At 48.4% G+C, this 22,884-nt stretch overlaps 1 protein-coding gene across 10 annotated transcripts in view; it reads left to right on the forward strand.

Moving 5' to 3' along the window:
• Positions 1-22,884, forward strand: part of Arhgap39 (Rho GTPase activating protein 39) — an 82,355-nt gene that overhangs the window by 24,074 nt on the left and 35,397 nt on the right. For 5 of the 10 annotated variants that reach the window (XM_078016449.1, XM_078016448.1, XM_078016452.1 and 2 more), the window contains one exon: positions 16,551-16,716. In XM_078016449.1, coding sequence (XP_077872575.1) covers positions 16,637-16,716 — 80 coding nt within the window. In that variant the 5' untranslated portion in view covers positions 16,551-16,636. Of the gene's footprint in view, positions 1-7,131; positions 7,369-13,533; positions 13,827-16,550; positions 16,717-20,691; positions 20,814-22,884 lie in introns of those variants that run through there. The other 5 variants (XM_040293437.2, XM_040293439.2, XM_040293438.2 and 2 more) reach the window with 4 other exon arrangements.

The raw sequence follows: 22,884 nt of genomic DNA on the forward strand, positions 1-22,884 counted from the left end.
AGTCCATGTATTGGGAGGTGTTTTGTCTGTCCTGTCTGCCCTCTTGCCTGGTTCATTCTTTGTCCCCGAGACTGCTCAAGCACTTGGGTGGGGAGCCTGGCTGAGGGGTGGCTTCAGCCCTTTGACATTTGTTGAGAGCTTGCTTCATGCTTTGGGGTGTGGTCAGTTGCACAGTTTTAGAAATTTCCCATGGGCAGTTGAAGGAGTCAATATTTCCTGCCTCTGATGCAGTATTCTGCATGCCTTCCAGAGAAAGCCTGGCTGAGTGTGTTGTCTACCTGCAACAGCACATGTTAACTCTCCCATGCCGCCGCCTCTGTCCACGTTGCCTTCTGTGCTGTGAAGCTGTGCACCAGGTCTAGAGGCGCCCATCCACTGTGTTGCTGAAGCCTTCTGTCAGCACTGAGGGAGCCACACAGCAGTTCCATTTCTGGCTTTCTGAATTTCATGCCTTTATGTGTTATTATTTTTAAAATTTTATTTGTTTTGTTTTTAGTTGTCAATGAATCTTTATTTTATTTATTTATATGCAATGTTGAGAATCAAACATAGTGCCTTACGTATGCTAGGCAAATTATCTACCACTGCACTATGACCTGAGCACCACTGTTTGTTTAATTTTGGTGGGGATAGAACCCAGGGGCACTCTGCCAGTGAGCCACATCCCAATCCCTTTTGTTTTTTTATGTTGAGACAGGATCTCATTAAGTTGCCAAGGGCCTTGCTAAATTGCTGAGCCTGGCTTTGAACTTGTGATCCTCCTGTCTCAAACTCCTGAGCAGCTGGGATTACAGGTATGCACCACCATGCCCAGTTCATGCCCTACATTTTAGATGTGTCTCCTCTAAGAACACAAAGTCTTGCATCATTTAAGGAGGGGGACGTTCTGAGAAGTTTTCCATGAAGTGACCTTGTTGTGTGGGCATTAAGAGTGAACCTAGGGGCAGGGTTGTGGCTCAGTGGTAGAGCACTTGACTAGTACATGAGGTTTGATCCTCGGCACCACATAAAAAAATTAATTAGATAAAGGTATAAAAAATGCAATAACATTTTTAAAAAAGAAAGGAAAAAGAGTGAGCCTTGATGGGGTGGATGGCTACAGAGTCACTCAGTCCTGTGGGACTGCTGTTCTGGGTGTTGTGCGGCACATGACTGCATCTGGATCTTTTCTCTCTTTTTTATTAGTCATTTTATTTATTTTAATTAGGTATGTAAGACAGCAGAATGCATTTTGATTCATTGTACACAATTGCAGCACAACTTTTCATTTCTCTGGCTGTACACGATGTAGCATCATACCCCATGTGCAGTCATACATGTACCTGGGTAAATGATTCCACCATCTTTCCTGCCCCCATGCATCTGGATCTTTGAAGGTCTCGCCTGACAGCCTCTGTCTTTACTAGACCACTGCTCCATTTATATTTATTATGATTGTAATACTGTGCTTGAATTTATTTAGGTAGGTAGTTGTCAGTGGATTATTTGTTTATTTATTTGTGGTGCTGAGAATCAAACCCAGGGTCTCACACATGCCAGGCAAGTGCTTTACCACTGAGCCACAACCCCAGCCCCTTGAATTTATTTTTGCTATCTTACTTTGTACTGTCCTGTCATTTTGGGGACAGTTCACTTTCCTTTTTTGGCCTTTGTGCCAGGCTATGTTCGTCCCATGGCAGGTCCTGCCTGACTGAGCTTCAGCCGTCACCGTGTTCACCTACCTGACTTTCAGGAGTCTTAAAGGTGGGATGTGGCTCTCCTTCCAGCCCACGATAGACCCTCTGGGGTCTGGCTTCTACGGGTTCCTCTGTGGATTTCTTTTTCCCCTGCTTTCTTGCAGTCTGTAAACACAGCTCAAGGTCAGCTGCTGGTCCAGGCCCTCAGAGGCCACACTCTGGTCCCTCCCTTTCTCCAGGTTCCTGTTTTCCTTAATCTTTGCTCTCTTGGGTTCTGAACATTCTTGGTAACTTATCAGTGGATTTTCTGTGTCACTGGAGGAGCATCCAAGGAGGTTCCCGAAAGGGGAGAGAGGGACCTAATTTGGCCTGGGTGGGCTCTTGACTTCTTACAGAAAATAATTTTGGGCACATTAGAGTTCAGTGAAAGAAAGCAGTGGGACAGTGTATGCACTTAGCAAGAGGGAGTATGGATGTGAGAGAGGGAGATCTGCTTTCAGGGTCTTGGGCTCCTCTTTTACAGGGAGCTTTGAGGAATGGCATGGCATTCCTGCTTCTGGATCCCAAATGCTACAGTGTCACATGCTCTCAGGGTCTTGAGTATGACATAGTCCCCCCATCTAGATGGTGGAATGTGCCCACATTATAGTTTTCTTAAAATGCATATCCCTTTGAACATATAATTTTGTAGACCAACAGCGTACTTAAACTTTAATCAAAATAGGCAGCTTTTATAAGTATATAATAGGCAGCTTTTATAAGCTTTATAAGGTTTGTAGATTTTTCAAGAATATGGGAGTGACAAGGCCCAGAGGAAAATACCAGTCTATGAAGTCAGTCAATCATGGGCTTTTAGGGCCTCACAAGTCTCCTTCCCTCTCCTTTCTCCTGCATCTGTCTTCAGGCCCTCTGTCTTGCCTCAGCAGCAGTTCTCGTCTATTTGTCATCAGAGGGTGGGTTGAAACCATGCAGTTCATCATTCTGATATAAGGCAAAGTTTTCTTCAAAAATGTTGACTTCCAGTCTGACATTGAACATGGCTCCCGGCCAGGGCTGACTTCTTTCCTGGAGGAGACATCCCTGGGCACAGAGAGGCCTTTCTCATTCCTCCCAGTCAGTAGTTGCAGAAGACTGGCAGCTCTGGAAGTCTCCCCAGCCTCTGCCTCTTGCTGAAAGACTAGCCTGAAGACTTTAGGGAAGAGACTCTGACAGGTGCATCTTCTGAAAGAACACGCTTCTCAAGTTCACCAGCAGTTTTCTGAAACTGCCATCAAGTAACTTGAAGCGGTTCCCTCGGGGGCAGCAGGATTCCCCTGAGTTCTGTAGGATAAGTGTTTTTTCATGCTGGCCCTTAACATGGTATCATACATTATTACCTTTCAGTCTTCCTGACCAAGTGGGCCTTGCTCAGGACTTCTGAGAAACACTGGGCCACCCACTGAACTGGCCCTGCCATGTTTTTGCCTAAAACAGTGGTGGTTTTATCTCTTATGAAAACTAGAAATGAGCGCTCAGTTCCTTTTGGTCAGTGTGCTCAAGAACCTCTAGCAGCAGGGCCTGCAGTAGGAAGCGTGCCATGGCTCATGCCCAGAGAGGGCTTTTCTCCCTGTTTTGGCTGACCTTGGAATCCTGACTCCTGTCTCTTTCCCCGGTGCTTTTCCCCAGGTGTCCTCCCTGGGGAGGACTGTACAATTCTTCCTGTTTCTGGGAGTTGGAGAACTTTGGTCTGAGAATCTGTTGACTGCAAGTCCTGGGGCCATAGAGACAACTGTAGATTTCTGTTGACATGTGTGGAGAGGCTCACTAGGAAGACCTCTGGATGTGGCCCTCCTTGGACAATGGACAGTTCAGAGAAGATGTGCAGATGCGATCTGGAATGCTACCTCAACGCAGGAAGACTTCCAGTAGTACCACAGGGCAGGCGGCCCAGGGCCACATTGTGATAGTAGCCAGGGCAGTGTGGAAGGAGGACAAACCCACAGAGCTCTGGGCAGGCAGCTCCTCCCATGAATGTACCTCTACAGAGGAGTCCTTGAAGGTGCCAGGTAGTGACCCCAACTTCCACAGATCTCTCTTGTCCCTGTATTTTCAGATGCTATTTAGCTTCCCAGGTTTTCCCCTGGAGAGTGGGAAGGGCCACAAAGTTGGTCTTGGCCTTTGACTTCCCAGCCCAGCCTGGGGCACAGGGGCCACCCCAGTGAATGAAACTACAGGGATTCCTGCTGGTCAGTGGCAGGCTGCTTTCCTGTCCTAACAGTCACCATCAAACCAGTACCTAGTGTCCACATTGCAGGAATTAGTGTTTGGGAGGTGCCAGGGCAGCCAGGAGCAGCCTGGACCAGAGTCAGGGTTAAGAGGCACACAGCACATTTGATGGTAGGCTCCTTCATACACGTGCCACAGTCTCGTGTTACACATGTGCCACAGTCTTGTGCTTGCACACATGTGTACACACATGCACATGTGCTCACACATGGCCTGCCAGCCTTAGACCTGTGTCGGGAGAGATGGGCGAGGGACCTGGTCTGCTTGAGGTGCTGCCAGCCCCAGAAGCAGATTTCTGTTTCCGGAGGCTCATTCTCCAAACATACCCCATCGGGGGCTGGCACAGAGTGTCCTCTGTTCCAGAACTCTGTGTAGGAGGTTGGAACCAAGAACCTTCTCGCCTACTCATGACCAGAGCTTAGCTGCACTGAGGAGTGAGTGGGGTGGGGAGCAGCTATGGGGTATGGCAGGAGAGCCTGGTGCTGCTGTGTGAGTGGCTTCTTTCCTGCTCCTGTGTGTCTACGACCATGCTGGCACTGTGGTCAGTGGCCAGGCCTGCTCTGCACCTTCCTGGGACAGGCCTGGCCCCAGCTTCCAGCTGTCTTCTTTCTTTTACAGTGCTGGGAATTGGATGTAGGGCCTCGTGCATATTGGGCAAATATTCTAGCACTGAGCTACATCCCCAGCCTAGCTTCTGCCGGTGATTTTGACATTGCTCAGGCTAGTGACTCTAGCTGCTCTTTTTGCTCACCTTTTGAATGAGGACTGAAGGGCCTGCTCTAGGACTGTGCCCTGTACAGTTGTATACAACAACATGGCAGGTGCCATCGAAGGGCAGCCACTGTCACACTGATGTGGGTCTTTGGGACCTGTGAATTACCCCTGCTGTGTGCCAGGCACCCATCAAGGAGCTGGGCAGCAGGGTCTCTGCCTGCCTTAGCAGGCATCTACACATTCTTGGGAGGCCCAGTGCTAGCAAGCTTAGGGCCTCCCCAGAACGTACAGACATCCAGGGCAGGACACAGTACGTTGGGCATTGGGATCTGGGAAATCCCAGGCACCAGAGTGTCAAGCCCTGGCTCCTCTGAGCAAGGGCCCATCTTCTCCTACAGTAAAACAGCTCCTGTGCTATGGGACCACTGCACACCCTGAGGACTGACCACTTCACAGCAGCTCTTGTTTCTGCTGAGGCAGTAGGGCCAGTCTTCAGGTATTGCCAACAGCAGGAGAAGCTGCCTGGCCTTGCTCAGGCTGACCTACCGAGCAGCCAGACCCAGGGAGGCCTTAGCTTGTGCTAAAGACAGCTGTGCTGAAGCGCATCTGTGGTTACACTTAGGGTGACATCCCTTCAGAGGCTGGGACAGGGTGAGGCGTTTTGGTGGAGATTCAGCAGGACAGTTGGAGGTACTTCCCATAGGGTACAGTGTGACCTTTTCCCTCTCTCAGCACAGTTTCCATGAAAACAGGGAGTGAGGGAGGGTCGGGGGAGGCTGGACACTGAGCATCAGTGCCCAGACAGGTGGGTGAGAAGCTCCCTAGAGGGCAGGTGACCGGGCGCCGAGGGCAGGATCAGGAGAAATGTAACCACTAATAAAAATTAAAACATTCCATTCTATTGATAATAGTCTTACAATCAACACACAAGATAAAAGCAGAACATATGACTACAGACAGGAATGAACTGCTCAGTGAGATTTGTATGTGAGAGAAGTGCTTCAGATTCTGCCGTTAAGAAGCAGGGCTTGGGCCAGGCACAGTGGTACACAACTGTAATCCCAGCAGCTCTGAAGGCTGAGGCACGAGGATTACAAGTTTGAAGCCAGGATCAGCAATATACAGCAATATAGTGAGGCCCTAAGCAACTTGGTGAGACCCTGTCTTAATATAAGAAAAAATTTTGAAGGGGGCTGGGGCTGTGACTTGGCACCCCTGGGTTCAATCTCCCGTACCAAAAAAAAGAAAAAAAGCAGCAGCAGCAGGGCTAGGGTGTGGTTCAATAGTAGAGCACCCCTGGGTTCAATTCCCATACCACAAATAAAATATAAAATGGGGGGCTGGGGATGTGGCTCAAGTGGTAGCGCACTCGCCTGGCATGCCTGCGGCCCGGGTTCGATCCTCAGCACCACATACCAACAAAGATGTTGTGTCCGCCGAGAACTAAGAAAAAATAAATAAATGTTAAAATTCTCTCTCTCTGTCCCCCTCTCTCTCTCACTCTCTCTTTAAAAAAAAAAATATAAAATGGGAGCTTATGTTAGATTATAAAACACAATCTTGCTCCTGTTCTTGCCCCTTTTTGTCTTTTGAGTTCATTCATACTTTTAAGATGATAACCTTCTTTCCCAGGGCTCTGACATGGCCCATCAGGAGTGAAGTGAGGCAGTCAGGCTCCTGGATCTCTGAGGGGCCTGCTGTCCTCAGGTGTCCATCCTGGCACTCAGTGACACTGGGCAGGCATGTCCTGATCCTCAGGAGCAAGTGACAGGTGAGAAGGAAGACCAGGATCATGATGTGGAAGTGCTTCTGTGAAGACATCAAGCAGTCACTTCATTCTAAAACCGTGTGGACTCACTAAGCAGCCGCCTGGCCCTGGAGTCGCAGCAGTGAACAGAGACCTTGTTCTTTGGAGGGTTTTTAAATGGTCGATTGTGAAGAGACTTAGCAGGAGCAATGCCCTGTTCCACATGGTGCTGTGTGGTGCTCCCCTCCTTCATAGGACCTTGGTCTTCCCCTGATCCCAGGCCACACTTGGATTGGCACCTAAGAGGAGGAGGGTTTGGGCTGTGAGGCGGGTCTGTGTCCTGATGCCCATCTTCAGGAATTGTCAGGTGAAGGCTGAGTCCAGAGGCTCAGCTGGTGTTTAGGCAGTGACAATTCTCACATTCTGCCACGAGGTGGCTCCCAACCACACTCTTTTCTCTGTGGGGTTTGGTGGGACATCTTCCTTTCTCCTTCCCAGAAGCATTTCCAAAGCAGGTCCTTACTTACGGTATTGATCTCACAACTTGCCAACCTGCTGGATCCCAGAGTTAGACTCAGTGTGGCCCTCCAGGGGAGAGGCTGGGGAAAGCAGGCTCCCAAGGCAGTGGACATCAGGAGGGCCCAGCTGCTCTCTGAGCCTACGCTGCGCTGAGCCAGTCACAGGCTTGGGGCTGAGAGAATGGGCCATTGTACCCTGTGCACAGTCAGGCTTTCAGGGCATGAACCAGCTCATTGTGCAGGACTTGGAAAGCTGCTTGTAGACAATCTTAAGAATGGAACTTAGGCCTCTGGAAATGCTAGCTGAGCAAAGACTTGTTCATCCTAATTCCTCCTTGAAACTCACTGAAACAAACAAAAAATGAAGAGCAGGAAACAACATATCATCCACAGTGGTTTGAAGCAGCTACAGCCAAGGATGCCAGCCAGACGGGGAAGAGCAGCCATGGTGAGCCGAGGGTCGCAGGACTGGGTTTGCATTGAGCAAGAAGGGTTGCAAAGCACAGTGCTGGTGAGCACTTGGGCTCGGTGCTGGTGAGCCCTACTACCAGATGGGCCTGTGGTTCAGGGGCAGTTGTGTGTGCGTGCCCTAGGCTGGGCATGGTGCTGGTGAGCCCTGCTAGCAGACAAGCCTGTGGTTTAGGGGCAGCTATGTGTGGCCTAGGCTGAGCATCTGTGAGTGAGGCAGGCCCAAGTAGGTGCTCCACCTGTTTTCAGCAAGATCCAGACTCCTAATAATAGGGTGGGATGGGACAGATGTGTTGGCTCACACCTGTGATCACAGAGGCTCTGGAGGCTGAGGCAGGAGGATCACAAATTCAAAGCCAGCCTCAGTAACTTAGACCCAAATAATAAAATAAAAAGGGCTGGGGTTGTGGCTCATTATTTAAGCTCCTCTGGATTTAATTCCTGTTACCAAAACAGAAAGAAGCAAACAAACTAGAGTGAAATGGGGAAGGAGAGAAAGGGGGAGTCTCCAACTGCCACTAGGTACCCATCTTAGCAGTTTCTTAGATTTGGCTCCCCTGGTGTATGGGCCAAGAAGAGGCCTCTTCTCCTGACCCTTGACTCCATTGAACCACTGAAGTAGACTGATAGTCCCTGTCTGAGGAGCTTGGGCCCCTGGGTGTGGTCCCCCCCCCCCCCCCCCCGTACAGAGAATGGATGGCATACCCAAGGAGGCAAGATGGGGACACAGGCCAGTGCAGGGCCCTGGAAGCCTTCTTAGGCTTTACCTGAGCCACTAGGAAAGAAGCTTCTTGGGGGTCAGTGCAGCTGGGGAGGTTTGGGGTCTTGTATAGCCTGCCTGCCAGAGCAGCCACTCAAAGCATGGAGAGGCCTTAGCCTCCTGAGGGCCCTGAATGGTGGGGGGCCCAGAGAGCTGCTGTGGCTCCTGTCTCCACAACTAGAGAACCTGCTAAGACCAGAAACTTGCCTCCAGAGAGACCAGGAAGAAATTTTGGTGGAGGAGCAATCTGGAATGATAGCCAATTTGAGGGCGCTTCCCTTTCCTTATTTAAAGGTATAGGGGTTTGGTGCAGCTCAGTGAGAGAGTACCTGCCTAGCATGCGCAAAGCCTAGGTTCCATCCCTAGCACCACAAGATAAAGAATGAAAAAAAAAGTGATGATCCAGAGGCCTCAGGCACCCTCATGTGGAGGCTGGTAGGAGGGGAAGAGTAAAGGGAAAGAGCACAGCCGAAAAAGAATAAACAAAGTTGCAGCCCAGGAAGCAGAATGGAACCTTCTCTGTATGTAAGTACAAAATTCAAACTGTATGAATAGGGAAGAGAGAGTTCCAAAGCAGTGAGCTGGCAGAGCTCGGAAGAATAAACAGTGAAGCCATTAGCGCGTGAGGCCCCCTTAGCAGGAATAAGCGGGCCAGGCTGTTGGGGAGAAGAATGGAAGCAGAAGGGCCAGCAGGGCGACTGTAGCACCCAGCAGTTGTGAGGGATGCAGAGCAGGAGCACATTGAAGGTAGGTCTTACTCCTGGAAGAACTGGCTGCACAATGACCAACAGTTCTGGGCTTGTGGCACACACCTGTAATCTCAGCTAGGCTAAGGCAGGAGGATTTAAGTTTGAAGCCAGCTTGGACACTTAGGAAGACCTCTTCCAAAATATCCAAAATAAAAAGGGCTGAGGATGCAGCTTAGTAGCAGCACACCCCTGGGTTTAATAACCAGTACAAACAAAGCAACAAGAACAAAAAGACCAGTGGTCCTGAGCATTTGGGAAATGTTCTTCCTATAAACACAGCCACCTGGCTGACAGCATCAGTCTACTCCAGAAGGCAGCAGAGCAGAGCCTTACAGTTCTGAGAAGGGGAGAGAACATTGTCATTCCCAGAATTCACAGGGAGCCAAGTTGCCCTGAGGGTATGGTGTGGCAGGAAAGCTTCAGCAGGAGCCTGCAGAACCTGTGGAGAACCTCCTCAGAGGTGCAGCATGTAAGGAAAGCAAGCACTGAGCTTTGAGGCAGAACAACTGAAAGCTGTGGTTATAGAAGAGAGTGTGATGATTTGAGACTCTGATAATGTCTTAAATTTAAAACAAATTGTGTTTAGAGAGAAATCAAAGGGTAAGTCTACTGCCTGTAATTTTGAAAGCTATGCATGAGTAGATAAATGTCTAAAGTGAATAAAGTGAAAAGAAATTAAAAGGCTAGGCTTTAATCATTTTGACTGAAATTGGGAACAAAACAAAAATGCTTACTGTTTTGATTTTACCATCATTCTGAACATTTTTTGTCAGTGCAGTAAGATATGAAATAGCAATAATGTTTATAAATGTGAGAAAATTTTCCTGGCAAAATAAACTATGTATTAAACTTAAATTGGTAAAAATTCCCTTGGGTGTAGGGTCAGCCTCTAAGGGGAGGAGGCTTGAAAGTGGGGTCAACCTCCAAGGGGAGGAGACTGGATTCGTCTGGGTCAGAGTTGGAGCCATTGTGAATTCACATGTGGCATGTAGCTACAGGTGGATGTGTGTAGAAATAGCTGTGGATATGTACATACACTCAGGTGAACGCATGCAAGCCTGGCTCTGGTGTGTGAGCTGAGAGTTGAGAAGCAACTGCCCTTGGAACAAACATGCCTAGAAATCAGATGTTGGTTCTAATACCAACATCTTTAATCCCTGAATAAAGGGAGCCAGCAGTCCTTGGAGAAATGACTGAAATGATGGGGTCAGGAAGTACAAGATGAGCCTGGAACATCTTGCCGAGGCAGAAAATCTGGAAGAGCCAAAACAAACACAGAACACCACAATGGCAGTAGTTTGTGAAGGGGCCCCAATAGTGACAGGAGCTCCCAACCAACAAGCTAGCACTTGGGGCAGAACCCCAAGTCACCCTAGAGTACAACCCAGCGTGTGAAATGAGTACCCATAAGTGCAAGCTGACATGAATAAAAGACCCCCCAAAAAACCAAGAAAATGGGAAGAACAGATAAATCTCCCCTGCAAAAAGAAAACCATCCAGGGAGACAAGTTTTACCCAATAAAATTGTATTTTCAGGAAAATACATCCATGCTGTAGTGAAAAGTTAATCAAAATTGACATAGATGTCATAGTTTGGACAAGGGCCTCTGGAAGAAAGACTGGACATCTCACATATAGACAAAGAAGGTGTCCAGAGACACCAGATGGAACTAGACCCAGACCCAGAATGTCCAAGCATGGAGTACCCTAGTGGGGTTGGTGGAGGAGTAGACATTGTAGAAGGGAAGAGGAGCAAGCCTGAAGTTGAGTGGAGACACCGTCCACACGGAACAGTCACTGAGGAAACAACAAGCATCCCTGGGCTGCCCTGGTGTCCAGAGCCTGCTGTGTGTGGAAGCTCAGGAGGAGGCCCAAAGCACCAAGCTCAATGGAGACCCTAAACCCAGATCTGATGTCTCAACACCGAAGTGCAGAAGCAACACAGAGCATCTGTACCAAGTTGCTTAGAACCTGTCACAGAGTCGGCTTGAGAGCAGGCAGAGAAGACATCACATGGCCAAGAGAGAAAATGTGGCAGTGACACCTTTCTGTCAGAAATAAGGCACAAGAAGACTGGTGTCTAAAGCCCCAAAGAAAAGCCTATTGCCATGCACAAGCCTCCCGTGTAAAGGTGGGGTGAGGCACTGGCACGCCTGCAGAGGCAGGAGTGGCCCATCTGCAGAGCAGGAAAACCCAGACTCGAGAGGAGACCAAGTGGATGTGAGTTGTGCACATGGGAGTAGAAGACATGGGGTGGTGACCGCAGGTGAATGCGGGATGCTTGACTTGTAATAAGATGAATAGCATTGTGGCAGAATGAGGGGTGCTTAACATGTAGCAATAGAATGTAGACCAGAAGGAAAAAAATCCAGGAGAGGAGAAATAATAGACTCCTATATTTGAAGTGATATTATTTGACTTGAAGGCCATGATAGATATGAGTACCACAAACCCAAAGGTGTTTACTAAGATAGTAATGAATTCCTGCTAAGTCAACAATGCAGATAAAGGTGAACCACATGACAATCCAAAGGAAGGCAGACAAGAAGGGCAGAAAACCAACAGCAAGGTGTTGGGCTTAGACCTTGTATGTCCAGTCCCCAATGCAGCTGGCTCATCACTGGAGTAGAGCCGACTGTCAGATGATGTGAAAATCAGCACTCAGATATTTGACCCACTTTTAAGACTTAAATAGGCTAAAGTGAGAGAAGGACAAAAGGTGCGTGGGTCTAGCACTGATGGAAAGTGTGTTGGAATTACTATAGCAGCATCTAATATACTGATTTCAGAACCAAGAAAACTACCAGGATAAAGATATTTCATAACAAGAAAGGGGTTAGCAGAGATACAAATCCGTGAAGCAAAACCCAGCAGAACTGCAAGGATAAATAAGCCCACAGTTCTGTCAGAGGGACTGGCAATACCTGCCAGTCGTGGAAGAACCAGAGAGGATGCTCACGGCTGCCGTCAGCCAGGGCAACGTCACCGGCTTTGCAGTGCTCTACAACAAGCAGCACCCTCTTCCAGGGCACATGGTTGGGAAAGAGGGTAAATATTCTTGTCAAAATGAATGTTGAATATCAATATGAATAATCAGTGAATATTCATCAAAATAGGCTTTTCCTGGGCCATAAAATATCTTAATAAACTTAACTCCAAATCATTTAAAATAAGTTTCAAAGACCAAAAAATGGAATTAAATTAAAAACCAAGCTGGGCGCTGTGGCGTACGCAAGGTGGGGAGGCTAAGACAAGAGAACCACAAGTTCAAAAACAGCTCAGAAGTGACAAGGCGTTAAGCAACTCAGTGAGGCCCTGTCTCTAAATAAAATACAAAATAGGGTTGTGGGGTGTGGCTCAGTGGTCGAGTGCCCCTTACTTCAATCCCTGGTACCAAAATAAAATAAACATGTCTGGAAAGTTGGCAGTTATTAAGTGACATACTTCTGTGTAATTCACAAGTCAAGCAACTAAAAGTTTTTTGAATCAGATGAAGACGAAGATATAGCTCGTCAGAACTATTAGAACAGAGCTGGAGCAGAGGAAGACTCTTTCTCTTTCTTTTGAGACAGGGGTCTTGTTAAGTTGCTGAGGCTGACTTTGAACTTGCAATCCTCCTCCCTCACCCTTCTGAGCCACTGGGATTACAGGTGTGCACCACTTTACCTAGCACAGAGGAAGATTTTAAAGACCTAATACCTAAACTGGATTTTTTTTTTTTTTTTGGAATGGTGTAAAATATTGAATTCTACTTTCACCTTAAGAAACTAGAAAAGGAGAATAAATTAAATCCAAAAGAAGCAGGGGGAAATGAAATAAAGATCAAAGTGGAAATTAATCAAAGCAGAAATACAGACAAAATATTGAGGCCAAAAGCTATCTTTTTGAGACCAACAAAACTAAGAAGGTTTTAGCCAGACAAGTTAGGGAAAAGTAACAAAATGTGTGGAAGGATGCAGCATCCCTGCAGAAGGCTGATTGTGACATGGCAGAGAAGGACGTGCTCTGCAGCTCCCTAAGAGGACACATGAATATCACTCAGCCCTGTGTGTGTTGAGACATTGGTTCCTGGCCAGAAGCCTTCCCACACAGAACACTGCTTGCCTAGGTGGCTTCACTACGCTCTAACACACACCTGGGAAAGAAAGAAACTCTAGGCTAAAGTCCCCAAGAAAACCACAAGAGGGAATATGTCTTCACCCGTTTGGTCATGCCAGTGTTGTCCTGACACTGCCAGAGACACTGCAAAAGGAACAAAAGACCAGGTTCAGAAACTTGTTGTTTTTAGTTGTAGACAGGCACAATGCCTTTATTTATTTATTTTTTATGTGATGCTGAGGATTGAACCTTGTGCCTCATATGTGCTAGGCAAGCCTCTACCAAGCCCCAGACGTTGAAATTCTTGACAAAATTTTTTTCCAGTTGAATCCAAGAACATATGAAAAGGATAATTGCATCGTGACTGTTTTTGTCCAAGGAATGTGCAGTTGGTTTGATGTTAGAAACCTAATCCATTGGGGAAAAAAAAAAGAAAACTAATCTGTGGAATTCAACTTATCAAATTAGAAAAGGAAAATCATGTGATCATTTCAGTAGAGAAAAATATTTTCCAAAATCCACCAGCCTTTCCTGAGTTCATAAATAACTTGACAAACCAGGAACACAAGGGAGCTCTCTGAACCTGGCAAAAGGCATTTCCGAGAAGCTGCACTCACATTCTCAGTGGGGAGGACTGGATGCTTCTCCAGTACTACCAGTGCCCACCCTCACCAGTTCCATTTAGCATCATGCTGGAGGTTCTTGCTAGTGTGATACAACAGGACCAAGGAGAAGCATCTGGGCTTGAAGAAGTGAAACTGTCTTGGTTCTCTGTCGACACCATCATCTATGCAGAAAACTGATTGAGACCACAGAACAGCAACTAGACTGGTGAGTTTTGCAAGTTATAGATACACCACCAAAGTGCAAAAATAAATAGCATCTTTCTGTACTAGCAGCAAACAACTGGAAGTTGTTTTTAAATTTTTGGCATAAAAATAGAAAGGCTGGTAATGCAGCTCAGTGGTAGCGAACTTGTCTAATGTGTGTGAGGACTGCGTTAGATCCCCAGCACCACAAAAGAAAAGAAGCACAGTTGTGCCAGGACTGGTAGTGGTGCACATTGTCCCAGCTGCTCAGAAGGCTGAGGCAGGAAGATCACTTGAGCCCAGTTCAAAATCAGCCTGAGCAACACAGCAAGAACCCATCTTAAAGAAAGGAAGGGATAAAGGAAGGCAGGCAGTCAGGAAGGAAAGTCTGACTGAGGAGTACATTTACTAGGTATGTGTAGAAACTACAGAACATTGCTGGAAGGAAGCAGACCTTGCTAGCTGGGGAAAGAGGCCCTGCATGGCCTCAGAAGACTGCTTGAATTTCTGTCCACCCAGCTGAACCCAGCAGGCTCTGATGCAGACTGAGAAGCTATTCCTGAAATTTGGGTGGGAATACAAAGACAAACACCCTCAAGAGCTAAGGGCACATTTTTTTTTTATTGTCGGTTGTTCAAAACATTACATAGTTCTTGATATATCATATTTCACACTTTGATTCAAGTGGGTTATGAACTCCCATTTTTACCCTGTATAAATGCAGAATCACATTGGTTACACTTCCATTGATTTACATATTGCCATACTCTAAGGGCACATTTTGAGGACTGACATTGCCTGGAGCATTTTGGGGTCACCAGTGCCCGGTGCCCCAACTGTAGAGTGCTGTCTGGAAAGGATGCCGGGATCCGTGTAGAAGGAGTAGAAGGACAGGCAGAGGTGATCTGGGCCCCCACTGCCAGTGCTGCGGGTGGGGCTTGAAGGAAGAAAGGTGCAGGTGGAAGGGGTGGGTCTGAAGTGCTTTGGGCTCTGGCAAATAATTGGCAGTGTTTCCAATTTTCACTAACACTGCCATTTTACTCTTTTAAAACGTGGAAACCACACAAGTTCTCCTATTTTCTCAAGAAATTAGGAGAATTTGAATTATATGTTTAAAAATAGCATTCCTAAAAGCAAACAAACAAAAAGTAAATAAAAATAGCATTCCTAGTCCTCTGAATTTGAATGAATGGTGTGTGGTTATTCTGGTGGTGTAAGAAGGCTGGAGAGGGACTCCACCATCCATGCCTGAGTGGGCCTAGTGGGCCTAGCCTGGGTCTCTATGCCACAGGATACCGGGGGCATAAAGGTTCTATATGCTGGCTCTGCCCTCTCCCAGCCCTCACCAGCCCCAGGTGTGCAGGGAGCAAGGTGATAAACCCCACAGTGATGTCCCTGCTCTACACTGCCACGGGCTTGTTCCTGTGGGGCACGCCTGTGGGAAAACATGAGGGGCAAATAGCTCTGTGCCCCACATAGCAGCCCTGGCTTGAGCTGGCAATGCCAAAGTCCCTGTCACTGCCTGATTTCTAGCTGGGTTCTGAACTTTGTAAAAGAGAATCAGGTTCAGTTGTGTGTGACTCTCTTCCCTGGCCTCAGGCCTGGGAGGCTCATGGCAACCAATGGGGGGCCGGGGAACATCAGGCTGTATTCTCTGAGGGCCCTGCTTGTCTGGGCACCTTGGCTGTCAGGCAGAGTGCTGCTGGTAACAGATGCTAGCCCAGTGCCAAGAGCCCTGCACATACCTCTGCAGCCTCCACAGAGGAGGCAGAGCCAGGGGATAGGTGGGCAGGTGTTTTCAGCTCAGGAGATGGTGGCTCTTGTGCTTTCAATTAGCATTTTCCTGAGGGCAGAGTTGCGCACATTTCCTATAGGCCCCTCTGCCTTTTGTCTTGCTTATTGGTAGGAACTTTTGTGTGTTCTGGATTTGGTCTTTGGTACACTTATCACGGACTTGGGGTTTTTTGTAACAGCTGTTCTACTTGATTGCAGGCAGTCCATGGGATTCCTGTGTGAGTCAGGACTGGAAGGTTTTCTTTGTCCTCCAAAAGCTGTATTGTTAGCCTACATGTGGTGTCGAAGCCCATGATCCAGCTGCCCAGGAGGCTGAGACAGGAGGATCCTAGCTCTAGGCCATTCCGGGACATTTAGCAAGACCCAGACTGAGGAAGTGACTCAGTGTCCTTGGGTTCAATCACTAATCTTCCTCATGTCCCCAAATCCCGTCGTTTCACTTCTAGCATTCAGATTTACAGTGTTTCTATAGTTGGACTTTGTACCTAGGCTGAGTATGGGGTCCAGGCCCATTTTTTTCATGTGTGTATCTAGCCAGTGCAGCCTTGTGCGAGAGCCATCCTCCATCACAAACCAGATCCGTGTGATCCATGTGCACATGGTGTGCTGCCTGTGCAGAGCCATGCTGTGCACTGCACGTGTCTGCTGTGCTGTCCACCTGAGTGGCAGTGTCTGTGTTCACAGCTGAGGACGAGAAGGCTTGGATGTCAGGTGCCAATGGGAGCCTAGTAGACTTCATGGTCCTGTGACCTCGAGTCCTGCAGCCCCTCCAGTGGGCAGCTGGCAGGAGGTCTCCCCATTGCCAAGGAGGGGCTGGGCACAAGGAGGCTTCTAGGGGTTTGGCTGGTCAGGGAGCTCTAGGCCCTGGGAGCCCACTTGGCCTTGAGGGGCTGGATTGTCATGGTGGAACACTTTTTCCACATCGGTGCTTAGACACTTTTCTCTCTTGTAGAGCGGCCCCTTCCTATATGATGCTGGAGAAGGCATCCTGATGACCCTGTGACATCTGTCCACCTCGGTGCTCAAGACCCGAGCGCCATGTCCCAGACCCAGGACTATGAATGTAGAAGCCATCATGTTGACGGGCAGGAGTCCAGGATCCCAGGATCCAGCACTAGGTAAGGAAGCACTGTGTACACCTGAGCATTCCTGGCCTCAGGTGAGTGGGAAGGAAGGGTTCTTGGGGAGGTGGGTGCAGGACTCCAGGAGGGTCATGCTCATCCTCCGGATCCTGGGCACCTGCACAGCTCCTCACAAGGCTTTGCCAGGGCTGATCTGTGCCTGCCTGTGGGAGTCCTGCTTTATCCACCACAGCCTCTCACTGCTGCCTTGCCCACTACAGAGGCCACATGCTCCACATGGGAGCCCCTGTGCTGAGCATGGTTCCCCAGGCCTTTCTGTAGGCATTGGTCCACACAGACGCAATAGCCTTAGTTCATTATTTTCATTTTCCTAATTTTCAGCTTTTTATTAGGAAATATCGCACGCTTACCGAAAAGTTACAAGAATAAGAACAATCTGGGGAACACTCATGTGCCTTGGCCCCACATCACCTGCTCTTAGTATTAATTGCTCAATCCCTTTTTCTGAGTCATTCTGGAGCAGGTCCATTTCTTAGGCCCCTGGCCCTTGAGTGTGTGTCCCCTAGATAACCTGTCCTTGAGCCAGGACACTTGCCACGATGAGCAGATGTGGTGTTGACACACGCTCTGATTTCCCCTGCTTTTCCTGGCACAGCCCCTGTGCCAGCCGATTCTCTGCTGTCCTTGGCAGCACTCCCTGACCCTGTGCAGTGCAGGGTTCCTTGATGGATTTTATTCTGGCTTCTATGTCTTTAGACTTTTCTAACCTGCATGATTTCTACAGCCTCTCCCTGTCTTTTGTGACCCAAACCCTTTTAAACATGATTGTCATCCATTCTTAAATAGAACATTCAATAATCTATAAGGTATACTCAGCAGGACCTCATTTACCTCTGTTTGTAAGAACTGTTGGTGAGGCTGGGGTTTTAGCTCAGTGCTTGAGCACTCACCTAGCACGTGCGAGACCCTGGTTCAATCCTCAGCACCATATAAAAGTAAGTAAATAAAATAAAGTCATTGTGTCCAACTATACCTACAAAATGATAAATATTTATTTAAAAAAAAAAAAAAGAAGAGCTACTGTTGGTGTGGTTTCCAACTTTCCCCTCATTCCTATACAAATGAAGTCTCAGCATTTGTGTAAGAAAGGCTGAGGTAGGAGGATCACAAGTTCAAGGCCAGTTTCAGTGACTTAGCAAGACTCTGTCTCAAAATAAAAAAAATAAAAAGGGGTGTGGATATCAGTGGATAAGCACTTCTGGCTTCAATCCAATCCCAAGTACCAAAAAAAAAAAAAAAAAAAAAATTGTCTCTGTGTTCCCCACACAGTCCTTAGCAACTTCCTATAAGTCATCGCCTCTCACCATCACAACTGTCCTCCATTATTGCAGCTTCCCAGGCCAGTGTTGTGTGTTTCCCAGAATTTGTTCAGCTGGGCCTGTGCAGTCACATGCGCTGCTGCAGAAGCAGCCTGTTCCTGTGTAGCATTGCTCCTTTTGGAGATGGATCTTCTGGTGAACTTCTGACGAGGAACACCTGTGAAGTATGGTGCTGCCATGGCCCACATAGGGCTTGTGCACTGCACCTGCCAGTCCACCTTGCCTCCCACGGGCAGCTCTCATGACTGTCGAGGCCGGCAGAGATGTACTGTGTATCACGCTTCACCCTGTGACATACTCTTTTTCTCCTTTTCCTGTGGAGTTTTTATATGTCTGTGCTCTGTTCTGTATACCAAGGATATGAGCCCTTTATAATTCATATTACATATGTTTCCACTAATTTGTCCAAAAAGCCAGAATCTTTTCTGCTTTACTCACGGCATTTTTTTCTTGTGTAGTTCTTATGCAGTTGAACGTGCCAAACTCATCTTCCAGCGTGTCTGGAGTTTTAGTCCCCTCCATCCCGACATTGGGTTATGGTGTGTTTGGTGGTGGTGCTGGCAGTTCTGTCAGGGGGGTCCTGGGGTTGAACCCAGGGCCCTGTGGTCCAAGGAGGCATGTACTCCACACTGAGCTGCCGAGACCCCAGAGTTCCATTTTTGCCCTTATGTCTTAGATCCATTTGGGTTTAACCTTGAGTGAGGCGTGGACCTGGCTCTTTGTTTTCCAAACTGCTGCAGCTATCCCAGCATCATTATTAAAGACTGCCTTTCCTTGACCTGAGACCTCCACATCCTCTGGCCACTTCCTGGGTGTCTTTGAGGAGCTGGGGCTGCTTAAGCTCCTGTTTGACTCTGTTGACCTCTGTCATGTACAGGCTTCACTACCTGATGGAGGCAGTTCCCTATAGCACAGGGGGGGTCTGGCACAGTGAGCTGGTCTTCCTGTGTAGTGCCCCACATCCCTCATTATGCTGCAGAGTGCCAGGCAGGTCAGCAGTGGCTGATGGGGTTTTGGCTATTTTTTCTTTTTTGTGTGTTTGTGCTGGGGATGGAACTGAGAGCCTCACACACACTAAGCATGCCTTCCACCACAGAGCCACACCCCATCCCCAAGCATTATGTATCTCTTTATTATTGTATTGTAAAAGTTCTTCTTTGTTGTGTTGTTTGTTTATTTTGGTACTGGAGCTCAAACCCAGGAGAGCTCTACTACTGAGCCACATCCCTAGCTCTTTTGATTTTTTTTTTATTTCAGGGCCTCACTAATTTGCTGAGGCTGGTCTTGAATGTGCAGTCCTCCTCAGCCTCCTGAGTTGCTGGGACTACAAGTGTGCACCACCAGGCCTGGCTGCACATGTGATTTCAATGCTTTGGATTTGAGTCCTTGTCACAGATGGTAGCACGTGTGCACTCCTGGTGCATGGCTCTATTCATATGTTGGTGGTGGTGGTCTGTGGTGGAGGCTCATCTCTGTTGAGTTCAGTACATCTGCTGCTTCTCTTGTTTTTGGTGTCGTAGTCTAATCCAATACCAGCCCTAAGGTCATGAAAATGTACCCTCTTCTAAGTTTTATGATTTTAGCTGTTGTGTTGCATCCTTGACCCAGTCTTCACTCTTTTGTGTGTGGCCTAAGGTGGGGTTACCTTCACTTTTCTGCAGGGGTGTCTGCCTGTCCCAGCACTGTTGCTGAGACTCTCCTTTCCCCTGTCAAGGGGCCTTGACACTGCATTGTTGGAGTCTGGGGAGCAGGGAATGTGCCTGTCTCACCTGGTAAATTTTGCCTGGTATGTATTTGGCATTCACTGAAGTCATTCTGGAAACATTTGTCTAGACAGATCATTGTCTGAAAGTAGACATCTCCAGAACAGGAGCATTGTGAAGGGTCCTTTTGCATCAGCACCCAAGGGATTGCTGGGGAGGACCTGTTTCCTGCTGTCCTGTAGGGGCCTTTGTTTCCTGCTCTCCTGTAGGGCCCAGGGATTGCTGCTTCTCTTACCCTTCCACCTTCCTTACCAAATGATTTTTTTTCCCTGTACAGTTCATCATAAATCTTCTCACCAAATAAGTCTTCTGAAACACTGCTCAGATCAGGGCAGCAGGAGACTACCAAACTTCAGCCATTTCCCACTTACAGGGTCCAGTCCCCACTGGTGGTGAAGCCCCGAAACTCCTTGGGCAGTTCCACAGCTGCCAGTTACACTCTCCTCACCTGCTTAGTTTGGCCCAGTTTATCTGTTACCACCTAGTGACAATGCTGTTTCTCTGTGCAGTCCCCTTGGCCTGGGGGACTGGCAGCCCCCACTGACCCGATGCTTGACTGGACCAGACTACAGCCCCAGGACAGGATGCGCGTTCTTCAATCCATAGTGCTGATACCCCCCCTTGCCCATGAGGAGAGATGAGCAATCCCAGACCACAACCTGCACATGCCACAGCCACCAGCTGTGTCCCTCCCTATCCTTAAGGTCCAGCTCCAGCCAGAGTTCCTGGGGGCCTCCCCAGACTGGGTACCCCTCTGAGTTCTGAAGTCCCTTGCCTTGGATGTCTGTGGGTCCTGCCCATACCTGTCTGGGCAGTGACTCCCTGGGGCCTAGTGTTCTCTACACTTTTGCCTGCCTCTGTTTTCTCAGGATCCTGGCTGAATGCCATCCCCAGGAGATACCAAGAATGTGCCTTTGAAAAGCCGGCTCTTGCCACTTGTGCACAGGAGTGCACTAAAAAGGGAACAAAACCTGTTCTCTGTCAAGTCATGGTTAGTGCATTATATTCACATTTTAAAGAAAAATAAGAATTGTTATTGCTGCTTTTAAGACTCAGATGTCAGTAGTGTGCTTTGAAAGCTTCTCTGTATTCAGATTCTCTGGGGAGTATCCCAACTTTGTTCTGGTAAAATCTACCACTGGCTAGGAGAGAAAGTGAGAGTAGCAGCCTCAAGGAGTGAAGTGGGACCATGTGGGCAGCCCCTGCCAGCATCCCAGGGCCAAGGGACACTGAGCCCAGGTAGTGGCATTGGTTCTTATCACATTCACCCTTGATCTGTCATTGGTGTGCTCCCCAAGTTCTAGCCCCAGACCCTACACAGTGCTGTCAAAAACCTTGCCTCGCCTTCCCCACCCCCTCCTCTGTCACCTTCTTTCCTGTAAATGCTCCACCCATCTATCTGGAAGCTTCCGCCTTGCCCCCTTCAAACTAGCCAGGAGAACCTGGTCACCAAGTCTGGTCGGGCAGCAAGAACCTGGTCCTTCGAGTCTCTGCCGCAGGCACCCCACCCTCCACCACATCTGTCTTTACATCACTGTCAGTGAATCTGTCTTCTTGGAAACCCCAGCAGACCTGCTGGGTGTTCTTTGGTCACAGTTGTCACTGCCCACCTGGGTCTGTACTGACAGAGACAGGATTCGACTATCTTCCAGGATGCAGCGTCTGCAGGGGAGGCTTGAGATCATATGCCTCTGGCCACAGCTGCACCAGGGCTGTGGTCATGGCAGCCCATGGATATCCCTGGAAATGAAGGGACCCCTTCAGTGTACCCTGAGACTCTACACAATGATCACTTCTGTCTCAGTGAGACCATATGCCTCTGTCCACTTCTGCCTTATGGTCGCTAGTGGACAAAACTCAAAGACCTACAGAGGCAAATAAAGGCCACTCAAATTACTGTGATGGTCACAGGAGATGGCCAATCCCCATGCACTTTTGGTTGCATTATTTATTTATTTTTGGTACCAGGGATGGAATTCAAAGGCAGTTGGTCACTGAGCCACATCCCCAGCCCTATTTTGTATTTTATTAGAGGCAGGGTCTCACTGAGTTGCTTAGTACCCCACTTGGTGGCATCTTTTGCCGTTGACCTGTCTTCACAGCCAGGAAGCTCTCTCCCAGCTCACATTGCTCTGCGTTCTGCAGTATGGCCAGTGAGAAAGGCCCACTGTTGCCTCCCTGTGCAGCCAGGGGGCTGAAGGGTTACCACTCAGTGTATGGGTCAGGACCTTGGGAGTGGTGGCACTCATGCTGGGTGAATGTGCTGCAAATTCAGTCAGCGGCCAGGTGACCAGAAGCAGGGGCCAGTCTCTAAGGCAAGGGTGATACATGTGTGCCTTGCATATGTGGAGCTTCAGTGTGTCTCGGCTTCTGAGGGCTACTCATGCTCCTCTGCCTGCTGCGCATCTCTCTCAGCCTCCTGAGTCCTTTGGAGGAGTGGGCTTGAGAGCCCTAACCCTCAGGCATCTGGATGCACCTGGGGTCCTTAAATCTCCCTCAGAGGCATCGAAGGTCTGAGTTCATCTTGGATATCTCCACCACTGGCCATAAGGGAGGACACAGCTTTAGGACTGCAAAGCCACAGTCCCAGCCCTCACATGAGCGTGTGCTTGCCATCCTGGCCCTACGCTCTGGCTGCTCCCAGGGTCCTCCCTGCCTCTGGTGCACAGGAGCCCTGTGGGCTGTCCTGGCCCCTGAGTTCCACCTGGCCTGGGGCAGTGCAGGTGCTTCAGGTGCCTGTCAGAAGAGGAGGGGTCTTCCTGGGAGGCTCCCACAGCCGTGCTCCTTGTCTCTGTCCCTACAGCAAGGGGACACAGCCCATGTAGCCCCTACCCTAGGTACGAAATGAGGCAGACTGTCCTTGATGTGTAATTTGCAGGATGAAAAATTAACATTTTAAAGTATGGACATTGTTTACTTTTTAAAAATTATTCTTTTATTTGAAGAATGTTAGGTTGAGTGACATTTGCCAAAGTAGTGCTAGGGGCATTTTTAAATTTTTATTTCTTTTTAGTTGCAGATGGACACAATACCTTTATTTTGTTTGTTTACTTATTTATTTG

This window comes from Ictidomys tridecemlineatus, chromosome 7 (assembly GCF_052094955.1).
Source record: "Ictidomys tridecemlineatus isolate mIctTri1 chromosome 7, mIctTri1.hap1, whole genome shotgun sequence".
Classification (NCBI taxonomy): domain Eukaryota; kingdom Metazoa; phylum Chordata; class Mammalia; order Rodentia; family Sciuridae; genus Ictidomys; species Ictidomys tridecemlineatus.